This window comes from Amphibalanus amphitrite, unplaced genomic scaffold (genome assembly GCF_019059575.1).
Source record: "Amphibalanus amphitrite isolate SeventyFive unplaced genomic scaffold, NRLGWU_Aamphi_draft 000000F_arrow, whole genome shotgun sequence".
In the NCBI taxonomy this organism is placed as follows: Eukaryota; Metazoa; Arthropoda; class Thecostraca; order Balanomorpha; family Balanidae; genus Amphibalanus; species Amphibalanus amphitrite.
In genome coordinates this window covers 1,365,960-1,389,262 of record NW_024881498.1, presented here as the reverse complement: position 1 = coordinate 1,389,262, position 23,303 = coordinate 1,365,960, and the positions used below count along the sequence as shown (strand labels likewise).

At 47.4% G+C, this 23,303-nt stretch overlaps 1 protein-coding gene across 1 annotated transcript in view; it reads right to left on the bottom strand.

The window, feature by feature from the left end:
• The window catches only part of LOC122363169 (unconventional myosin IC-like), a 117,748-nt gene that overhangs the window by 47,818 nt on the left and 46,627 nt on the right, over positions 1-23,303 (bottom strand). Inside the window, exon 11 of the mRNA XM_043358819.1 lies at positions 4,214-4,368. Within this exon, the coding sequence (XP_043214754.1) occupies positions 4,214-4,368 (155 nt within the window). The remainder of the gene's footprint in view (positions 1-4,213; positions 4,369-23,303) is intronic.

The window sequence follows — 23,303 nt, the reverse complement described above, 5'->3', positions numbered from 1 at the left end:
ACCCCCCCTGTTATCTCCCGAACTAATGGTCCGATTTGGAAAATTCAAACGCCAATCGAAAGCTCTCATCACGAAATACTACAAACATGTACTTAATTTAAAGTTTGAGGTCAAGGTCAAGGTCAGGTCAAGGGTACAAATTGCAAGTTTCTACAGTATCGGCCTTGCACCGTAGTTGCCAAAGAATGGAGTCATGGACTGAGACTGATCGCCCAAAACGTGTTCTTAGGCTACCAAGACAATATTCGTTGCATACAATATCATTCAGAGGTCAAGGTCAAGGTCAGGTTAGGTCAGGTCAGGTCACCAAAAAACAAAATATAGAAAAGGGCATGTGCGACACATGTTTTATGGGTCATTTTACTCATAGAATTCAATAGGCACACTCAATTAGTGATATGGACCACCTCTGGATGAATTTCAGGTCGAGGTCAGGTCAAGGTTAGGTCAAGTGAGGTCAAATTTTGAAGTTGGTTGTTAAGGCCTAAAAAGGTGTCTATCTGATGCAGTTTTTCACGGCAAATCGAATGGTGCTATTTTTGTTTCCGTACGAGCTCTAGAACTTCCAAAAAAGTCATTTTTCAAAAAAAAATGTGTGTCGTGACGTCATAAAATTTTGAATAACTCCCACATTTTTGAACCGATTCTTCTAAAATTTGGTATGTAGGTGCACATAGACCACTTCTCTGACATATATTCCGGTTTTTTCGATACACTCAACATTTTGGATTTTATAATGATTTTTCCAAAAAAATCAGTTTTTTGAAAAAATTTAGGGCAAAATCCAAAATTTTCAAAAAACCGAGATAGCCATTTGATAGACAAAGTAAAATTACGTATAACCTTTTTTGTTACGTCTTGATTCCTTTAAAAATGAAGATGTTAGCGGCGTTTGAACTTTTGCCGTTTTTGAGGCGAAAATGGCGAACATGACGTCACTAAAACGTCAATTTCTCAAAAACTTTCCGACGGATTTCGCTCAAATTTTCAGGGAACGTGTCAAATTGATGTAAGAAAAGGTACTGAAAGTTTGGCGGCGCTGCGCGCCGCCGTTTTTGAGATATCGCAAAAATTCGCGAGGGGGGGTAAAATTTACCCCCCCAGCCCCGCGCGGGTTAAGGTGCCAATGAGGGCCCCGCACTGGCTGCTGAAGACCCGATGCCGGCCTCTAAGGGCCTGCATTGGCATTTGAGGAGGGCCCATCTTGGCCTTTGAGGGCCCTCTGCTGGCCTCTGGGGTCCAACGACGGCTCATGCCGGTCTTTTAGGGCCCCACGCTGACCTCTGAGGGCCCATGTTGGCCTGTAATAACCCACATTAGCCTCTGAGAGCCCAACTCGGTCACTGATTGTCTCAAACTACTGGCCTTTGTAGTTTGCAGGCCCTGTACTGGTCTCTGAGGGCCCTAAACTGGCCTCTACGTGAAAACATATATGGGTGGGTTTCTGAAGATCAGAGGGCTCACGCAGTCTCCGGCACAGCCTTACGTTGGTCCTGATCGAGATTACTTTGCGTCCTGATGGTCCGGCGCAGATTCCCTCATATTTCGACGTCGGGACCCCATGAGCCGGTGTGGGTCCTGGGGCTGGCAGAGACTGATGAAGTCTTTAGGGCTCAGGGCCAGTCTTTTTAGCAGTAAGACTAGGCAGGTTGAGTGAGCCCCAATAGAGCCGCTGCGAAGCCCCGCAGGAGTCGCGCGCGGCCCTCAGATGCCAATTTTGAAAGCTCGGAACCTGTGGGGGGTCTCCAGAGGTCGGTCGGTGTACCTACTCTCTCCCGCCGCCACACAACTAGGTATGTTACCTTACCTATATGAGTACATGTCATAGTCTGAAAATGCTCTCTGGGTTTCACATGCTTGTTCAAAGCAAGAGGTATCTGTACTTTTCCGAATTGTTTTAAAGTGGTAAGGTCATGAATCCGCGTGCCTGACCTTCCAGTATACCTATGCTACACCGATCCGTCGTCATGGTGCAGTGGGCCGACCGGTGGAAGCACCGTGGGACGGGAAATGGAACTGGTGATTTTGCCTTAAATTGAGCTTAAAAATTTCACGCAAGAATCAGATGGATGAAGCATAAGTAATGCCAACTGCGCGGCACCTCGTGGACGTAAAAAATTAGCCGATCACCCCCCCCCCTCCCGGTGACAGATAAATGTTATGTCCCGCGAGTGTGACTTTGGCCCCCCCTTTTGCTAGCGGCTGCGACCGCCAGTGGGGGGTTGTTACGACCCCCCCTGGCGTTTCGAAACGGAAGGTCGTAGAGCTTAGCGGAAAAAACCAACGGATTGCTCTCAACGAGATCTCGCGATTGGTGGTATATTTTTTTGTCCTAGGTCAACATTTGACCTACTTTTGACCGGTCAAAGGTCAAATTTTCGGAAAAAAAGACTTTTTTCCAACTTTCCGCGGCGATTGCGGCAAAACGGTGGGAGATATCGACTTGAAACCTTCACTATCGTGTTCCTTGATCAATTCTCTATCGTTTGGTATGTATTTCGTTTCCCTAGCTCTAAAAATGGCGCGTTGGGAGCGCCGGAAGTCGGCAAGGTCACAGTCGGCGGCAGAAATTCGAAAAATCAAAATTTAAATTTTTGAAATCTGATTGTATTTTTGGATTTGGAAGGTCCATTTGCTCCTTATAGAAGCTAATATTGCTGCATATTCCCATTGAGGTGACAAGAATTAGCAAAATAGTGGTTCGGGCGCTTTTCAAAAATAGTACCGGACGCTGTTCCTCTTATGACGTCATAACTCCGTGACCTGACCTGACCCGGTCAATTTTCTTGCACCACACGATAGCCAATGCTTGCCCCAACATGCATGGGAAGTTTCATCATGATCCATCAAACAATGTGGGTATCACCGGCAGAAAACCTAGGGATTCGGCGCACACGTTTGGTAACTGTCGGCCGGAGGCTGTACCTCTTATGACGTCATAACTCCGTGACCTGACATGACCCGATCAATTTTTTTCGGCAAAAGATGCGCAAAGGTTGCCCCAGAGAATATTGAAAATTTCAGCCCGCTACGACAAGCCGTTTAGCGTGCACTTCGAAAAAACCTCAGGGGGGGGTTGATACAACCCCCCCCTAGGCGTTCTAGGGTTAAAAGAAAGTTTATTTCGGTATAAATTGCTCCCTTGTTAATGACCGCTGCAAATGGTCACTTTTTAGTCATTTATTAGGGATTTTTAGGGGAAGTCCCCCGGATCCCTCGACTGGGAGGACGCGTACACCAGTCCCCCACCTCCCGTTTTCGACACCCATGGATATAAGACTCTCTTTAAAAAATATCCTTTCTAAAGCAATGACAAGTTGAATAAAACAATTATTTTACAGCGTATGTTATAATAACATTATTACAAAATTATTACGTTTAAAAAAAGATATGGTTGAATTATTCTTCTACACCGATTGTGTTTGGGAATCCACTCTTTGACCAATGACCATGCCTATTGCCTGGTGAATGTGACACATCCTCAATGTCTGCGCTAAACACGAGCCGCAGATATCAGAGCGAACAACAAATTCTGCCTTTGTTTCCTACCTAGTTAAAAATTGTAAATTGCGAACAGAACAAATAACAAAAATAACAAAATGTCACCACCCGTATTCAATCAATCGCTACTCCAGTGCTAGTCTTAACTCGATGTTTTTGAACTTGCAATGCATAGGTACGGATGGAATTGCACCTGACCATACTCAGTGCAGCCATCACTGACTGACACTGGGTGTGACACCTGGTGTGACACCTGGGGACACTGGGACTGACCAGTGACCATGGGACACCGGGACAGACACCGGGACTGACACCGGGACTGACACCAGGGGACACTGGGACTGACCCGGGGGACACCGGGATTGACACCAGGGGATACCAGGACTGACACCAGGGGACACCGGGACTGACACCGGGACTGACCAGGGGACACCGGGACTGACCCGGGGGACACCGGGATTGACACCAGGGGACACCGGGACTGACACCGGGACTGACACCGGGTGTGACACCGGGACTGACCAGGGGACACCGGGACTGACACCGGGACTGACACCAGGACTGACACCGGGACTGACACCAGGGGACACCGGGATTGACATCAGGGGACACCGGGACTGACACCGGGACTGACACCAGGGGACACCGGGACTGACATCAGGACTGATCAGGAGCCGCGCGGTCGTCCACCGGGTTCGTCATCCTGACTCACGTCGCGGCGTATGGTCTTGCGCGCCTTGTTGTCGGCGCTCTCGTGCGACACAAAGTGAGCGTGCGAGCGCAGAGCCTGCGTCATCTTGTTGAGGAACGTCATATCATTGGCTTCTCCGGGCCTCAAACACTCCTCGTCCAGGAGCGAGACGATACCTGACAACACGAGAACAACATATAACACTCCTCGTCCAGGAGCGAGACGATACCTGACAACACGAGAACAACATATAACACTCCTCGTCCAGGAGCGAGACGACACCTGACAACACGAGAACAACATATAAACGATACCTGACAACATGAAAACAGCATAAGGATTTACATTTCAAGATATTAGTGCGTGTGAACTATACGTGTGAAAAGCGTTATCTTAAAAATTGCATACACACTCACTTTATCCGGGGAGAACCGTCTAAGATGCCCAGGGTAGGTAAAACAGCCCATGCTTGATCCTTGTTTGCACTCATAGTGTTACTCCGAGTCACTTTAGGTCAAGTTGCCAAGTCAAGTTATGCCAAACTAAGTCACTAGCGGGCCAGGATAGCGCTGAAATAGAGGACGAGCGAGCGCCAAAAAAAAAGGTCAGTACTGCTCATGCTTTCCATAGGATGGCATGGAAACTGCTACTACCTTTTGCTTGAGGGGCATTCCACGTCAAATCAAACACCGAAATCCGTCATCCCCTTCGATTTTCTGAAAATTTGTAGGCAGACTGGGCATGGTTCAAAACTGAGTTACGTATAATATTTTCGAAATTTGATAACGTATCGCTGAGATATAGGTCATCGAATATAGCGAAAAATGCCACACATCAATTTTTTAAATGGCTATAACTCTGGTTCCTTTTCTGGTATCAAAATGATATTAACAGGGTCTTATAGGCAATTGATAAGGCTTTGATTTTTAATTATAAAATTAAATTGAAGCGACCTTGAAATGCATTTGACCTTGAATTAAAACAGAAAAATTTAAATAGCAAAAAACACGTCACCTTCGATTTGGGTAATTTTTACATATTATGTCCGTCACAATGTTCCTAACCAGCTGTGAAAAAATTGGAGTGGGCCATTCATAACTTTCGCGGCAAACGCCGTCTTCATGCATCAACATCACGCAACCGCGCGTGACCTTGAAAGACAGAGTCAAGACATGCTTGCTTGTGTACACTTTCTGAAATGAATGATTGCTGATTAGTGATATCCCAAACTCTGCGAGAATTGAAATGCATAGTCATCGTAGTCAAGCATTCCCGTTCCACAGTAAAAGTGTCTCAGGCAAACGGTATTTTGCGGTGAATTTTGAGCCGTGTGGAAATGCATCATGAAGTAAATCCAACGAAAACATTATCACGCAACGATATCTTCACGTCTTTCGATCTTCACTATACGAAAGAACATACATTTTTTGTATGTATGGGGAATTTCTAGTTAATCCAATAATAAATATGGCAGTTAGAGGCCTGCTAAGAGTAACATGTCGCCGGCTGAGGCGGGCTCGGCCGATGCGGGAAACGCAGCAATCACAATTTTGTGTTTACGCATTCATATTTCAATTGTTTACCAACCGATTTTCAAAATTCTTTCACCATAAGATTGCCTGTACATTTCTTAGTCTTCTCACAAAATTTGACGCGAATCGAACGTAATCAGCGGTAGGGAGCGCGATGTAAAGACGGAACCGTTCCGTTCCGTCCCGGCACAGCCTACAATTCAGGCGGCGCGTAGCGGTCGGCGCCGGCTGCCGAGTCGCCGCGTCGCTGCGGCGACAGGATGTTCACTTTACACCGCTATTGCTAGACCAGTTGTGAACCGATTTTCTTATTGCTTGCACGATGAGATGTCCAATTCAATTCTTGACAGGTAGCCATAATTAATTTCGCATTAATATTATGAGATATTGGCGAAAAACAGGAGGGGTGGGCGAAATTCGCTCTTCCCCCTCCACTGCGCGTGCTAACATACGTTTGCATATGTGCAATTTTCTTCAAAACTTATGAATGGCCCACTCCAATTTTTTCACAGGTTGTTAAGAATATGGTAGGCAATAAAATATATGAAAATGAGCCAAATCGAAGGTGACGTGTTTTTTGCTATTTCAATATTTGTGCTTAAGAACAGAGTTAAGCAAATTTCAAGGTCATATATTTAAGAAGGTGCAATTCTAAACAAATGCTTAAGAAATTACCTAAACAGTAAGGTTTATTTCATTCAAATCAAACAAGTACAACCAAAGTTATGGTCGTTCAAAAATATAAAGATGCAACATTTTGTAAAAATTTGATGCCCTATATTTAGAAGACCTGTGGTCAGAATGTGCAAAAAACATCAATGTAATGTCCGGGGCCACACAGGAACTCGCTCACAAATTTATACTGAAATCGCTGATGGTAAGGTGCAAAACAGCCGATTTTTGTTCGATTTGACGTGGAATGCCCCTTGAATGTGTTTGTGGTCTTTATATCGTCTGTACTTGAGGCGCCCGCGGACTCGCATGGTCTGTGTTTGAGACGGGTGGCTATCAAAGCATACAAAAGCGCAGCGTACAATCCTCAAAACATACAAAATCGCAACATACAACGCGCAAAACCTACAAAACAGGCCAGGTAGGGGACAGCCCAAACGTACAAAAGCGCAGCGTACAAAATCCCAACGTACAAAAGTTTACCGTCCAATGGGTAAAGCGTACAATGGCAAATCAAACAATGATCAGAACGTACAAAATTGGAACGTACAATGGCAGATCAAACAAACGCGTATCATACAAAATTGCAACATACAAAACGAGATGATCGTATCATACAAAATCGCATCGTCGAAAATCGGAAGGTACAAAATGCCTCTGGTTGACGCCGGGTGAATTGATATTTAACAAGTCAGCCACCAGATGGGGTAATGGTGCTGTGGCAGTGGTTTTTTGCAAGCCACTAGGAAATAGAGTGGAATGCCACTAAGTCCCTTAGAAACATGATACCTCTGGACGCTGCACCGGCCGGCTATCGACGCTGCGGGCGGTCGGAGGGTGCCGAGGGGAATGGTTCCGAGCAGGCGGGAACACGATACCTCTGAACGCTGCACCGGCCGACTATCGACGCTGCGGGTGCCGCGGGGACCGGTGCCGAGCAGGCGACGAGGAGAAGCGGGCATCAAGACCGTGAGAAATCTATTATATTGGCGGGTGTGTATATGTAGGTAAATAAGGCAAACGTGCATAGGTATGTAACACCTTCAATCCTTGATCACACACCCCTACCCACGCACTGCGGGGGGGCTGTTTGAACAACCCCTCCGGTTTCTCGCGAATATCTAAAAAAAACGGCGGCTCAGAGTGACGCCGTGTTTTGCACATCTTACCATACATCTTTTCTACACCTTCTGTGAAAACTTCAGACCAAAGTCATCCAAGGTCAGGTCACCATATCACGTCAAGTGACCTTACTACATGGAAAGTTTCAATGCCTGTCACAGCTACACCGAGTGACTGATCACTTTGAAAGTTTGAGCAACTGATAAAACAACAGTATACACAATACACATAATGTATACAATACTACTAATAATAATGATACACAAAATGTATCTCTCGGAACTTCGATATCGGTGACCTAAGGTCAGTTCAATTTTGCGACCTCTCCATTATAAGTCAATGGGAGAAAATTGAAAGGCGCCTCTTTTGGCCGAACGTCATTCTAATCACTTTCAAACATCGAATTACAAGTAGACATGACAAACTAAACCGGAAAATGGTACCCGTGACCCCTCTTTATGTCCCTGAGGTTATCTCAGGTCTCGAATGGTATCCTACAGTTTTTTTGCAAATAACTTTTGACAGATACATGCTAGAGCGATGAAAAAACCTTATATGTATGTGTTTGGCTCGACAATACGGATCGACTGATGCAGCATGACCTTTTCTGGTCAGGTCATGACATTGACCTGAGGTCATGACCTTGTCATGAGGTCATGATCTTGACCTAAACTAAACTTTTTAAGTCGAACTTTTGAGGTCAACTTATAGTTCTTTCGATGCGTCGCCTTGACGAGAGGAACACGATGCTGCTGAAAGTAAGCTCGTGCATGTTTTGAGTCAAAAGGTATTGCAGAAAGACAGTTCCCGCAAAAACCATCTACCTATTCTGGCAGTTTTTGGCCCCTGCACGCTAAACCGTTCCTAAGCTATGCGCCGGTTTGTCGAAATTATCGAAGTTTGACCTGGAAAGTGGCGAAATTTTACCTTTGGTGACCTCTGTTGACCTGACCTTTGAGCTGACCTAAAAAGTGGCCGATATAATTTCTTCATTACTTTTGCCGCTCTTTCGAATGCCGCCTTCGGCGTGTCGCTACGTGGCCCAGGAGCCGAGTGAGAAGGGGGTGTTCAACCCCCCCCCCCCCAGTGCAGGTGGCGCCGAGCACCGGCCCGGCGCCGGTTAGTCAATCGCATGGCGTTTAACATAACGGTACATCATCGGTGTTTAACCCGCGCCCTGCTGAGGGGGGGGGGCGTTTGAACACCCCCTCCTGTGTTTTTTTCACAAATATCTCAAAAACGGCAGCGCGGAGCGCCGCCGTTTTTGGCACACCTTATAATACATTTTGTACATACTACTGCTCTTAGCAATCGTTGAAACTTTCGAAACGATCGGTCACTTGGTGTAGCTATGGCGGACATTGAAACTTTGTATGAGGTGAGGTCACTTCAAGTGACCTGGTGACCTGACCTTAAATGACCTTGGTCTGAAATTTTTAAAACATGTGTAGACTGTAGAATTAATGTATTATAAGGTGTGCCAAAAACGGCGGCGCTCCGCGCTGTAAACTATACTGAGTAAACTATACTCTGCATATCTCAGAGTTTTGATATCGATGACCAAAGGTCAGGTCAATTTCGCGACCTCCCCATTATAAGTCAATGGGAGAAAATTGAAAGGCGCCTCTTTTGGACCAAAGCCATTATAAACACTCCCAAACACTGAATTACAAGAAACCGAGACACATTGAACATGAAAATAGTATCCGAGACCCCTGTTTATGCCCCTGAGGTCATCTCAGGTCACGAATAGTATCTAACAGTTTTTCGCGAATACCTTTTGATAGAGGCATGCTAGAGCGATGAAAACGCCTTGGATGTGTTCAGCTCGACGATACGGATCGACTGATGTGCAACATGACCCTTTCCGGTCAGGTCATGCTGGTAAAAGTAAGCTCGTGCAAGGCTTGAGTCAAAAGTTATTGCAGAACACTTTCCAAAAAATCGGTTATTTTGGCAGTTTTTGCCCCCTGCAGGCAAAACCGTTGGCGCTAGGTCAAATCTGAGAGGATTATTCAGAAAGGGCATTAATAGGGCTATCGAAGTCGCTTTTCCGCGGCGCTGTAGCTATATCGGTTCCGGAGTTATGCGTTGGCTTCTTGGAAACTGTCGACATTTGACCTGAAAATCGGCGAAATTTTGCCTTTCACCACTGGTGACCTGACCTTTAGCCTGACCACAAAAGTGACCGAAGTGATTTCGTTATTATTTTTGGCGCGCCCAGGAGTCGAGTTAGAAGTGGGTGTCCAAACACCCCCCCCCAGCAGGGCGTGGAAATCCAGGACCCCCAGCGGGGCGCGGGTTAAAACACATTTGGAAAATATAAATATCTTCAATACAATGTGCGCTAACCAGTTTTATCAGTAATTCAGCTAGCAAATATCGTGCTGTGTTGTTTACATCGAGGGTCGAACTTAACCCGCGTCGTGCTGATGGCCTAGGTTTTCCGTGTCGTGCTGGGGGAGGCGTTTTCACGTCCCCGTCTAACTCGGCTTCTGGGTCAAAGGTCACGTCACCAGAGGTCATCAAAGGTAAAATGTTGCCTATTTCAACATTTTCCCAAACCCTCAACGCATAACTCGGGAACCAATAGAGCTACAGCGCCACAGAAAAGCGCATTCAACAGCTCTTTCAAAGGCCTTTCCGAGTGCTGTTGTTAGATTTGACCTCAGGTCAAAAATAAATCGTGACGTTAGCAACAACGCACGATACGTTAGACGCTGGCAAAACACCAATACGGGCGAGGGTTAAATCATATGTGAACCAACCAGTTTTTGAGTGGTTAACCTAGCAAACATTGTTAATGTGTTCAACAGGATGTTTACAGTGAGGGTTGAACTTGAAAAGACGGGCCATTGCACGATGGGACCGCGGTCGGAATTAGCGTGACATTGGTGGATTTGCCGCCCTTTCCCAAACTGAGTTAGACTGTTCCACGTTGTTCAGAAATGTCCAATTCCATGGACCACGAATCTGCAAATATTTTTCGTCCATGGTGTATAGCGTCCGCGCCACATCAGCCCAAATACAAAGTTATGTGACAAGCATCGTAGACCCGTTTTCGTACGGAGAAAAGTAGCAGCTAATGTAGGTAAGAAAAAATGTATATTAGACGGCTTTATCAATATTTTCGGGGTCTAACCTGATAGTTTAGACCATGGGCTTCACGATGGAAAGAAAAACTTATAACGGAATATATAAATACGCTTCAAATGTTAAGTTTGTAGGTGCTTTTAAAATTGTGAGTTAATTTTACTGTTATAAACATTCTAGAATGCCGATATAAAACGTCCCGCTAGGTCGCGCTCTTCTTTTATCAATATGGTCTTTACCGATCAATTGCCTTTCAGAAAATGTATAATCTAGCTGCTTCAGCCTGCTACATCGTAAATGAGGGGCATTTTTGTTTTTACTTCAGGTCGCCGGCGCTGGCCGTGCGCGGTTACCACGAGCCGGCCGGAAGCTGGGAGTAACAGATCGACAGATCCTCCTAGGAGTCGAACAAGGCTGCCAAGTGCCAACTATATTTAAGCTTTGTCCGGAAATATCCGTACCTGCTATCGGAGTGTCTGATACCTACACTTTCTGATCCTCACTTTATTTGTTATATAGTCCATCAGGCTATCAGATTCCCATCATGGTTTTGGTGGCTACATTATTTGCTTATGGGAAGTTCCGGTTCCGTCATGACTTGACCTGGCAGGTGATGTCATCTTATCACGTGACCGAACCGAGTCAAGGTCAACGCAGGTCAACTGATTAATTAATTAATTCATATCAATTGATTAAATGACTAATGAATATTTAATTAAATTTATCAGGAATTGCTTCGAAAGTACACCGACTACCATTTGTATGATTCTATCATCCCTTTCATGTGAAAAGCGGGCACGAAACACGAAAAAGTACCGATGTCGCGCTAATTCTCGCTCCGGTCCCATTGTGCATTGTGAGAAATAGTTTTAGTGTCTATGCTACATTTTTTGCGACCGATACCCCCTGAACCCGATTACGACTCGCTGACGAAGTTTTGTAAATACAATTTGAAAGCTCCGACCCGAACGATTTCTTGTGGAGTGAAGCTCTCATTCACTTATTGCATTAACAAACTCCACAGTCCACATCATATCTTTATGTGTAACTACGCTGTTGGTGGCGGTAAACAGTAAACACCCATTTGGATGTCGGCGGTGACGCCTTATGGTTGAGCTAACCTGACCCGACCTACCCAAAATGCACGGATACATCGTCTTTGATCAAAACTAGCACGAAATTCAAAATCAGAACCCCGATAAAAAACTCACTAACAACCTCATTTTAAAAAGTTAAAATAGGACACGATTTCCCTGACTTTTAAGTCATTTACCCGAAATGAAATGCCAACTAATGACCGGCGATCTTAAAATCGGGTATCATCGGCTTCCTTTAGTTACGGTAGGACGTTCATGTTTTCGCGAAGCTATAGTTCGGTTAGAGACTGAACGATTGGGGATCCAACAGAATTGCCCTCCCCCCCCGCAATTATATGCTAGCGGCTGAAAACGCGGTGACGGAAGGGGTTTTAAAGAGCATACAAACACATAAGTCCATAATCCTCGCTCGTACTGGTGTTTTGTCAGCCGCGAACGTATATGGGGGAGGGGGGTCCGTTGGAGACATAGTTTGTTACGAGAGACGCCCAATTCGAGGTTTAAAGTCCATGCTATTTAAAGCCTAATTTCAGGTATTTAAAATAATCTTGAACCGACCTGTGACCTCGGAACTCCACTTCAAGGTACTCATCAGAAGCCTCTCGTAGCGTTATTTTGTTTGCTGCCTCGCCCGTTTCGCTGCGCCTCGAGCTACGGGCTATGGGCTATGGGTTCTCGAGCTATGGGCTGGGAAAGTTTACCCCCTCCCCTCCCACCCCCACCCAGCAATTGGTGTGTGGCGAAATACTCCAGCAACTGCTGGGTTAACCCTCGCCCGTATTGGTGTTTTGCCAGCCTCGAACGTATAGGGGGGGGGGGGGGTCCGTTGGACCGCCCCCTTGCCGTTTGGCCCCTGATCGAGCTAGAGCTTCGAGAAAAAAAAAAAACGAGCGTGCTGCTCGTGACGAGAGGAAGCCGGGGTGATACCCAATTTTAATGTCCTAGGTCATTGGTTGACTTCCCAGGTCAGGTCAATGACCCACAAGTCTGGAAAATAGGGACCTGTTAGAACATCGTAAAGTGAGGTTGATTAGGGTTTTTTCGGGGTGCTGATCACGAATATCGTGTTAGTTTTGATCACAGATGATGTCTTAATGCATTTAGGCCAGGTCAGGTCAGGTCAGGCCAATCAGTAGGCGTCCTGCCAAGTGCCAGGTATACATAGTACGTGTCAGCCGTTACTGACAGCTTCGTAACATGTTACGAAGACACCAAAACAACTTCGTAAATGCTCAAATGGTTGCTTAATTCGAAACCAGCTCCAAAAAGTAGCATAGAAACATGTAAAACTCGAAGAAGTGAACCTAGGTCATCAACGGTCAATAATCTGACCTGACCTTCAGGTGACCTTGACACCCACCATATGCATGGGACCAACATCATATCACATGTTTGAACGCTTGAAACCGCAAAAATACTGCAAACGCGCGGCTAATACGAGCCGACATACACCGAATCGCGATTCCGGCCAAACATGGTCTCGAAAAATAGGCCACAGGTCAAGGCTCATTTGGGACAGGGTCATGAAACTTTAACCCTCGCACGACCAGGCCATTTCTCATAACACGAACGACCAGGGGGGGGGGTTGTTACGACCCCCCCCCCCCTGGCGTTTCGAAACGGAAGGTCGTAGAGCTTAGCGGAAAAAAACCAACGGATTGCTCTCAACGAGATCTCGCGATTGGTGGTATATTTTTTGGTCCTAGGTCAACATTTGACCTTCTTTTGACCGGTCAAAGGTCAAATTTTCGGAAAAATAGACTTTTTTCAACTTTCGGCGGCGATTGCGGCAAAACGGTAGGAGATATCGACTTGAAACCTTCACTATCGTGTTCCTTGATCAATTCTCTATCGTTTGGTATGTATTTCGTTTCCCTAGCTCTAAAAATGGCGCGTTGGGAGCGCCGGAAGTCGGCAAGGTCACAGTCGGCGGCAGAAATTCGAAAAATCAAAATTTAAATTTTTGAAATCTGATTGTATTTTTGGATTTGGGAGGTCCATTTGCTCCCTATAGAAGCTAATATTGCTGCATATTCCCATTGAGGTGACAAGAATTAGTAAAATAGTGGTTCGGGCGCTTTTCAAAAATAGTACCGGACGCTGTTCCTCTTGTGACGTCATAGCTCCGTGACCTGACCTGACCTGGTCAAATTTCTTATACCATATGATAGCCAATACTTGCCCCAACATGCATGGGAAGTTTCATCACGATCCATCAACCGATGTCCGTACCACCGGCAGGAAACCTCGGGCGTTGGCACTCAGTTTGTGAAAATCCGGCCGGAGGCTGTACCTCTTATGACGTCATAACTCCGTGACCTGACATGACCCGATCAATTTTTTTTCGGCAAAAGATGCGCAAAGGTTGCCCCATAGGGTATTGAAAATTTCAGCCCGCTACGACAAGCCGTTTAGCGTGCACTTCGAAAAAACCTCAGGGGGGGGTTGATACAACCCCCCCCTAGGCGTTCTAGGGTTAAGGGTAAGTGTACAATTGATACTCGAATTTAATTAATTGATAATTGATTGATAGACTCGACAGTACTGAAAGTTTCATCGTGATCAACCGCTTTTTACGTGAGTTATTCGCGAAAAACCATGGGGTGGGAGTCCGTTCACCCCCCCCCCCCTCTACGGGCGAGGGTTAAGTCAGTTAAATTTCTTTTGCAGTTTTCAATTTAATTTACGAATTATGTTCCGGCAGCTATGGTCAAAATGAGCAGAATGCTGCTCAATGTACCAAGCGCCACTTCGTTCTCCGGCCCGCAGAGAGCGGGGATGTAAGTCAGGCACGGCCTTGGCCGTTTCCTCTGGGGCCGCGCCGTCTGCCGAGGGAGGGGAGACCTTGCCCAGTCTGAGGGAGGGGGACGACGGCGCCACCGGGACGCCCCGTCGCTCCGAGACCGGCGCTCACTGTATTAACAAGCAAAAAACGCTGGCCGTGCAAAGCTTGGCTGTGCTTTGACAGAGGAGGCATCTAGCGGAATATTTCGTAACTACACAAACTTCTAACAAAGATGTCGCTTAAAGCGCAGTTGAGATTGTAGATTTTGATCCAACTGAAAATTGACATCTCAAGGACGACGAAATGATGTAAATTTATATGAAATGGTTTTGTATGATGCGTACTTTGATTAATGCCATTAATTTTCCACTGCCTTTTTGTGTGAAACGATTTTGTACCTTGCGATTTTGTTTGACACGATTTTGTATGCTGCGCTTTTGTATGTTTTGACTGTCCCCTACCCGGCCTGTTTTGTAGGTTTTGCGCGTTGTATGTTACGATTTTGTATGTTTTGATGATTGTATGATAGGATTTTGTATCCATATCAAAGCATACAAAATCTTATCATACAATCATCAAAACATACAGAACCGTAACATACAACACGCAAAACCTACAAAACAGGCCGGGTAGGGGACAGTCAAAACATACAAAAGCGCAGCATACAAAATCGTGTCATACAAAATCGCAAGGTACAAAATCGTTTCACACAAAAAGGCAGTGGAAATTAATGGCATTAATCAAAGTACGCATCATACAAAACCATTTCATGTAAATTTACATCATTTCGTCGTTCTTGAGATGTCAATTTTCAGTTGGATCAAAACCTACAATCTCAACTGCGCTTCAAGCGACATCTTTGTTAGAAGTTTGCGTAGTTACGAAATATTCCGCCAGATGCCTCCTCTGTCAAAGCACAGCCAAGCTTTGCACGGCCAGCGTTTTTTGCTTGTTTATACAGTGAGCGCCGGTCTCGGAGCGACGGGGCGTCCCGGCGGCGCCGTCGTCCCCCTCCCTCAGACTGGGCAAGGTCTCCCCTCCCTCGGCAGACGGCCCGGCCCCAGAGGAAACGGCCAAGGCCGTGCCTGACTTACATCCCCGCTCTCTGCAGGCCGGAGAACGAAGTGGCGCTTGGTACATTGAGCAGCATTCTGCTCATTTTGACCATAGCTGCCGGAACATAATTCGTAAATTAAATTGAAAACTGCAAAAGAAATTTAACTGACTTAACCCTCGCCGGACCTATTGGTTTTCTACATACGCCCCGGCCGAGGGGGGGGGGCGGGTACGACCCCCTCCCCCTCGCCGTTTCGCCCCTGGTGGAGCTAGCGCGTCGCGGAAAAAACGAGCGTGTGCGCCGTTACGAGACGCAAAGATTGGTACCCCATTTTAAGGTCCTAGGTCAACCGGTGACCTCTGAGGTCAGGTCAAGTGCCCAAAGGTACGGTTCAGTTTTTGGTGAATAACTTCGCGGAAAATGGCCGCAGAGCCGCGATTTTGGCAGCATCGTGTTCGCCTCGCTCAGGCGCGTCGAATGATATACTTTTTGTTCGGGTCAGGTCAACTTGGGGTGTTGACCTCAGGTCAAGGTCAGGTCAGCACCCTAAGGTCACGAAGCTGGTCGAAAGGGGTCATGTCGCATATCATTCGATTCGGCAGGTCTTCCTGAGTCCATTGGTGGCTTTCCCGGCTCGCTAGCTCAATTTGATCAAGAGTTATTGACGAAAAACTAATATGACCTTGATGACGTCATAAATGACGTCACGAAAGGTCAACATTGCAAAAGTGACGCATCTAACCTTGCAAGGAGTGCATCAAATCACGATTCTGTGTGCTTGAGATAGTTGGAGATCGTTCCCGGCGCCAGAATAGCAGTTTGGATTTTTCCCCATTGACTTAAAATGGTGAGGTCACGAAAATGACCTGACCTCATATGACCTTTAGGAAAAATCCGAGATATACAAGTTGTGAGACTCATAATGGATACTAGATCCTGCAAGTTTCATTTCCCTGTGACATCTCCTCTGGCAGTGAGGGCTAGGGTTGTTAAAAAAAAACGAATTTTGGAAAAGTATATGGGCTCATGGCTCATAGGCGTCGCCAGAGATTTTCGGTTGGGGGGGCAAAATCAACTTTTGTGTTAAATCCTGCCTTTCCCCAGTCGTTACTCACTCGTTTTACATATCACTCGACGCGCAATGGTGCCAGGAATCCGATGGTGACAAAGTTTTCCTTCTAGCTATGACATGTAATTTTTTTACAGAAAAATTTGAAATTTTTACATTTCTGGACAAAAAACGGCCGGTAGAATTACAGTGGCTGCGGTTGCCGATGCACTGTCGACCCTCGTCGCTCACTATCATCACCCAGAAAAAAGGTGAAAAACGCTCCATTTAACCGAATCACCCTGCTAAAACCTCCAGTCTATTCCTCCATTCATGCATGCATGCAGAGGTTTTACATGAAATGCATTGCATAGGGCTTATCCCAGCCGCCGATAGTAGCTAAGCTGGGCATTCGGCGGAGAGTGAATGTCGGAAGTGTGAATCGGAAGTAATATATCTTTGCTCCAGTGAGAGGAAGTTTTTTGTTCACCCGAGTGTGAACAAAAGTTTCTCGTTTTTCGTGTGAAGGGACGCGAACCAAAAATGTTAAACGGAACCAAAAGTTACACTAGACATAGCGGCAAGGGATCCCTTACAGATAGGCTTGGGACTTCCAGGCCATTTCAGGGCACTCAGGGTCAGATAGACTCTCGGAAGCCTGCATAGGATCCCAGAGATCGGCGTTGGTCACCCCAAATATTTACGTGTATGTGGCGCTTTAGGGCTTTTCGAGCCCAAGGTGGGGCCCTCAGAAGCCAGTGTGGGCGGCGGGCGATAACAGACTAGGCCCAGGGTGAGCCTGGAGCCCTCTTATAACAGTGTGAACTATCGGGGTCTGTGTCGAATCCCTAAGGACCCTACGTAGGGACATAAGAAACATGTATCGACTATCGCGGCCCTCAAAGGGACATGCGAGTTGTGACCCCTCAGATGCCGGCTTGGGGTTAGGAAAGTCTGTCGGTTACGCATGTATAAAGTCCTCAAAGATCCCTGTATGGGCCCTCAGAGAACATGGACATCAGTGGGACTCTCAGAGGCTGGTTTGGGCCCTCTGAAAGCTTCTTAGAGCTCAGTGGAACTCCTTAGGAGCCTGTGTGAAAGGCGAGCTCATGAGCCCTGCGGCACTTGAACGGTACTTTAGCCTGTCGCAGACATTTGACGAGAGTTGAGAAAGGCCCCGAAGATTTCGTGTCACGCTTTGAAGGAAAATTATGTGTCAACACTCCAAAACTTTGAAAATCAGCTATAAAATGTAATAAAGAACCAACTAGGAACATGGAATGAATCAAAGCATTGACATTTCCGAGTCTGGAGTCAGAGTCCTAAAGATTTTGGAGACTGCGCCTCTGACTCTGGTTTGAACTGCACGCTCCAACCAGGGCTGCGGAGTCGATGTATTTTCGGCGACTCCGATTCCGACTCCGACTCCGGCTTTCAAAAACCAGCTCCGACTCTGACTCCGACTCCGGGCAGAATTGTCGACTCCGACCGACTCCAACTCCCGACTCCGACTCCGCAGACCTTATAGCAGGGCTGCGGAGTCGACAGATTTTCGATGACCCCGACTCCGACTCCGGCTCGGGTTTCTAAAATCGACTCCGACTCCGACTCCGACTCCGGTCACAACTGTCGACTCCGACCGACTCCGACTCCGACTCCGACTCCGACTCCGACTCCGACTCCGACTCCGCAGCCCTGGCTCCAACCGAGTCTGACCTCACAGGCATTCTCAGAAAGGTACCCCCCATTTTTTTTCCGACTCCAAAATCTCATCGGATCTGTATCGATCTCAGGGGGTGCCCGGTCCGAGGTTGGGGGGGCAAGCTGCCCCGCTTGCCCCCCCGTGGCGACGCTAATGTCATGGCTCATGTGGTGCGGTATTCTTTTCTGAGACCAATAATGCCCTTTTTACTGAAAAGTATTAACTGTTAGGGGCTCCTCAAACGGCTTAAAGAGGACCATGTTACGCCCGCCGACCGACCGGTGTCAATAAGGGCGAGAGTTCGACGCCGCACGGCGGCGGCAGCTCCTTATCGGCACCGCGCGCCACGACATCTGCCGGGCGGCCGGCTGGGCGGTGGGAAGTTCTAAGTGCGTGGTCTTATTGCACACGATCGGGGTGAGCTATCCCATGTTTTCGGGGCGGAAAGTTTCAGTGCAGCATCGGTGCGTCTGCCACGGTGGTCTGTGTCGATGGTATGGAAAATAACTCAAGCAGAGCTCAGAAAAGAATGAATGATTCCGGGTAGTTGCCTCGAAACAATCCGTTTCAAGAATACAGCTGCCTTCTTTACGTACCGTATCACTTGTTCATTCTTCAAAAAGCAAACTCTGAGCAATAACACACCTCTTTGCGTTGCTGTTGACAATTTACGTTAGTTTTTGACGGTGGCTCGCACCCCCAATATGCTGCCGCGCAACTTTATTCCAACGGCGAAACGGCAACTTCGCGAGAATCGAAAATTCACGATATACGTACAGCAGGGGCTGGCAATGCAGTATGCACAAGGACAGAATATGGAGGAGACCCGACAGTCATCGGCCCAAGTTTGGGGGTGGCTTTGACGAGCATATGCGTCACCAATGTCATTATTCAGATACGTTGATGTCAGATGCTGGGGCAACAGAATCGACGCCAGGTGTAACTTAGATTAGCGGGTCGAAAGAAAACATAACATGTCTGGAAATGACAGAGTGGCCACCCTGACAGTGTGACGAAGTGAGACATGAGTAGAGACATTAGCCGGAGTACCTACTCATATAAATCAAGCGCCGTTTATCCAATCCTTCGAGCATAAGCGACGCCGGCAGTCCGGCCAGGGCGGCCGTGCCCACCGATGCCGATCAAGACCCGAATCCAGACCCGGCATAGAACACAGCTCTGCCCTGACGTGACACATTACCCCAGTGTGTCACTCATGACGGATAGACCAATGCAGGAGCCTTGCCAGCTCCTGTTGTACCTACTTCGTTAAATTTTCGATTCTCGCTAAGTTGCCGTTTCGTCGTTGGAATAGAGTTACGCGGCAGCATATTGGGGCTGCGAGCCACCGTCCAAAAGCAACTTAACCCTCGCATGTGTGCGGCGTTTGCCAGCTTCTAATGTGTAGGGGGGGGGGGTCGGTTGGAACCCCCCCCTTGCCGTTTGGCCCCTGATCGAGCTAGAGCTTCGCGGAAAAAACGAGCGTGTTGCCCGTGACGAGAGGAAGCCGATGATACCCAATTTTAAGGTCCTAGGTCATTGGTTGACCTTCCAGGTCAGGTCAATGACCCAAAGTCGGGAAAATCGGGACCTGTTAGAAAGTCGTAAAGTGTGGCTGCTAAGGGGTTTTTCGGGGTGCTGATCACGAATATCGTGTTAGTTTTGATCACAGATGATGTCTTGAAGCATTTAGACCAGGTCGGGTCAGGTCAGGTCAGGTCAACCAGTAGGCGTCGTGACGGGCATTCGTAGTACGTGTCAACCGCCTCTGACAGCTTCGTAACATGTTACGAAGTCACCAAAACTACTTCGTAAATGTTCAAATGGTTGCTAAATTCGAATTCAGCTCCAAAAACTAGCCTAGAAACATGTAAAACTCGAAAAAGTGACCCGAGGTCACCCGAGGTCACCAAAGGTCAATGACCTGACCTGACCTTCAGGTGACCTTGACACACACGGGAGTAACATCAAATCACATGTTTGAACGTTTGAAACCACGAAAAGCTTGCAAACACACGGCTAGTGCGAGCCGACATACGCGAAACCGCGATTCCGGCCAAACATGGTCTCGGAAAAGAGGTCACAGGTCAAAGGTCATTTGGGTCAGGGTCATGAAATTTTCAGGGTAGGTGTAAAATTGATCAATGCGAGGGTACTGAAAGTTTCGTCGCGATCGGCCGCTTTTTACGCGAGTTATTCGCGAAAAACCATGGGGGGGTCCATCCGACCCCCCCCCCCTACACATGCGAGGGTTAAATTGTCAACAGCAATGCAAAGAAGTCTGTTATTGCTCAGAGCTTGCTTTTTGAAGAATTAACAAGTGATACAGTACGTTAAGAAGGCAGCTGTATTCTTGAAACGGATTATTTCGAGGCAACTACCCGGAATCATTCATTCTTTTCTGAGCTCTGCTTGAGTTATTTTCTATACCATCGACACAGACCACCGTGGCAGACGCACCGATACTGCACTGAAACTTTCCGCCCCGAAAACATGGGATAGCTCACCCCGATCGTGTGCAATAAGACCACCCGCTTGTAACTTCCCACTGCCCAGCCGGCCGCCAGGCAGATGTCGTGGCGCGAGGTGCCGATAAGGCGCTGCCGCCGCCGTGCGGCCTCGAATTCTCGCCCTTATTGACACCGGTCGGTCGGCGGGCGTAACATGGTCCTCTTTAAGCCGTTTGAGCAGCGCCTAGCAGTAATACTTTTCGGAAAAAAGGGTATCATTGGACCCAGAAAAGAATACCGCACCACATGAGCCATGAGCCCATATACTTTTCCAAAATTCGGTTTTTTTAACAACCCTAGTGAGGGCGTTGCGAAGTTGCGACATCTGAAGACCGTGCAGAGGTTCACTTATGACGTCATAGGTCAGTGACCTGACCTGACCCAAAAATGCGGTTGGTGTCAAAAGATGCGGCTTGGATCAAAGGTCAGGTATGCCAAGTTTCAGCTCTCTACCGCCGGCTTGTTCGGAGCTATCGCGAAAAAAAACCCTATGGGGGGCGGCAACCGCCCCCCCCCCTCGGCCGGCGAGGGTTAACCCTCGCCCGTGTAGGGGGGGGATCAAACGGACCACCATCCCCATGGTTTTTCGCGAATAACTCGCGTAAAAAGCGGTTGATCGCGATGAAACTTTCAGTGCTGTCGAGTCAATCAATTGTACACCTACCCTCAAAATTTCATGACCCTGTCCCAAATGAACCTTGACCTGTGGCCTATTTTTCGAGACCATGTTTGGCCGGAATCGCGATTCGGCGTATGTCGGCTCGTATTAGCCGCGCGTTTGCAGTATTTTTGCGGTTCCAAACGTTCAAACATGTGATATGATGTTGGTCCTATGCATTATGGTGGGTGTCAAGGTCACCTGAAGGTCAGGTCAGACCATTGACCTTTGATGACCTAGGTTCACTTCTTCGAGTTTTACATGTTTCTAGGCTACTTTTTGGAGCTGATTTCGAATTAAGCAACCATTTGAACATTTACGAAGTTGCTTTGGTGTCTTCGTAACATGTTACGAAGCTGTCAGCCTGTCAGTAATGGCTGACACGTACTATGAATACCTGGCAGGACGTCTACTGATTGGCCTGACCTGACCTGACCTGACCTGGCCTAAATGCATTAAAGGGACCCTCCCACCTTCAAAAAAGTTAATGAATTGGCATGAAAGTGATGTCGCTCGGTTCAGAAAGAGCAAAAACGAATATCTACCAAATTTCATCGAAAAATATTCACCGGTTTCAAGATATTAGACTTTTACTTTTGTTTACTTTTTGGGATCTCCGCTGTTCCCAGCGACTTTATTTGAAAGTGCGGCATTTGTTGCGCGCAAAGCAGCATATACCACCGCGTGCTACAAAACGTTTTAGTCAAACATTTAACGGACGTTCGAAAGCCTGATGACGTCATCAGATTCCCGTAATGGTTAAGAGATAGGGACCACGCTGGTCCCACCCTGCAAGTAAAGGGAAGAAATTTCTTGATCACCATAAAGCTGCGGGGGTTGCGACCAGGATAAATGGTGGTTTCTGAGCCTGGCCGCAAACTTGGCTATCTCAACTCAAAACTAATGTTAAGGTGGGAGGGTCCCTTTAAGACATCATCTGTGATCAAAACTGGCACGATATTCGTGGTCAGCACCCCGAAAAAACCCTCATCAACCTCACTTAACGATGTTCTAACAGGTCCCGATTTCCAGACTTGTGGGTCATTGACCTGACCTGGAAAGTCAACCAATGACCTAGGACCTTAAAATTGGGTATCACCCCGGTCCCCGGCTTCCTCTCGTCACGAGCAGTACGCTCGTTTTTTTCTCGAAGCTCTAGCTCGATCAGGGGCCAAACGGCAAGGGGGGGCGGTCCAACGGACCCGCCCCCCCCCCCCTATACGTTTGAGGCTGGCAAAACACCAATACGCGCGAGGGTTAACCCGGCAGTTGCTGGAGTATTTCGCCTCACACCACTTGCTGGGTGGGGGTGGGAGGGGGGTAAACTTTCCCAGCCCATAGCTCGAGAACCCATAGCCCATAGCCCATAGCTCGAGGCGCAGCGAAACGGGCGAGGCAGCAAACAAAATAACGCTACGAGACGCTTCTGATGAGTACCTTCAAGTGGAGTTCCGAGGTCACAGGTCGGTTCAAGATTATTTTAAATACCTGAATATAGGCTTTTAATAGCATGGACTTTAAACCTCGAAATGGGCGTCTCTCGTAACAAACTAGTTATCCAACGGACCCCCCCCCCCCCCCATATACGTTCGCGGCTGGCAAAACACCAGTACGGGCGAGGATTAAGGACTTATGTGTTTGTATGCTCTTTCCGTGACCGCGTTTTCAGCCGCTAGCATATAATTGGGGGGGGGGGGGTTCTGTTGGATCCCCAATCGTTCAGTCCCTTACCGAACTATAGCTTCGCGAAAACATGAACGTCCTACCGTAACTAAAGGAAGCCGATGATACCCGATTTTAAGATCGCCGGTCATTATTTGGCATTTCAATTCGGG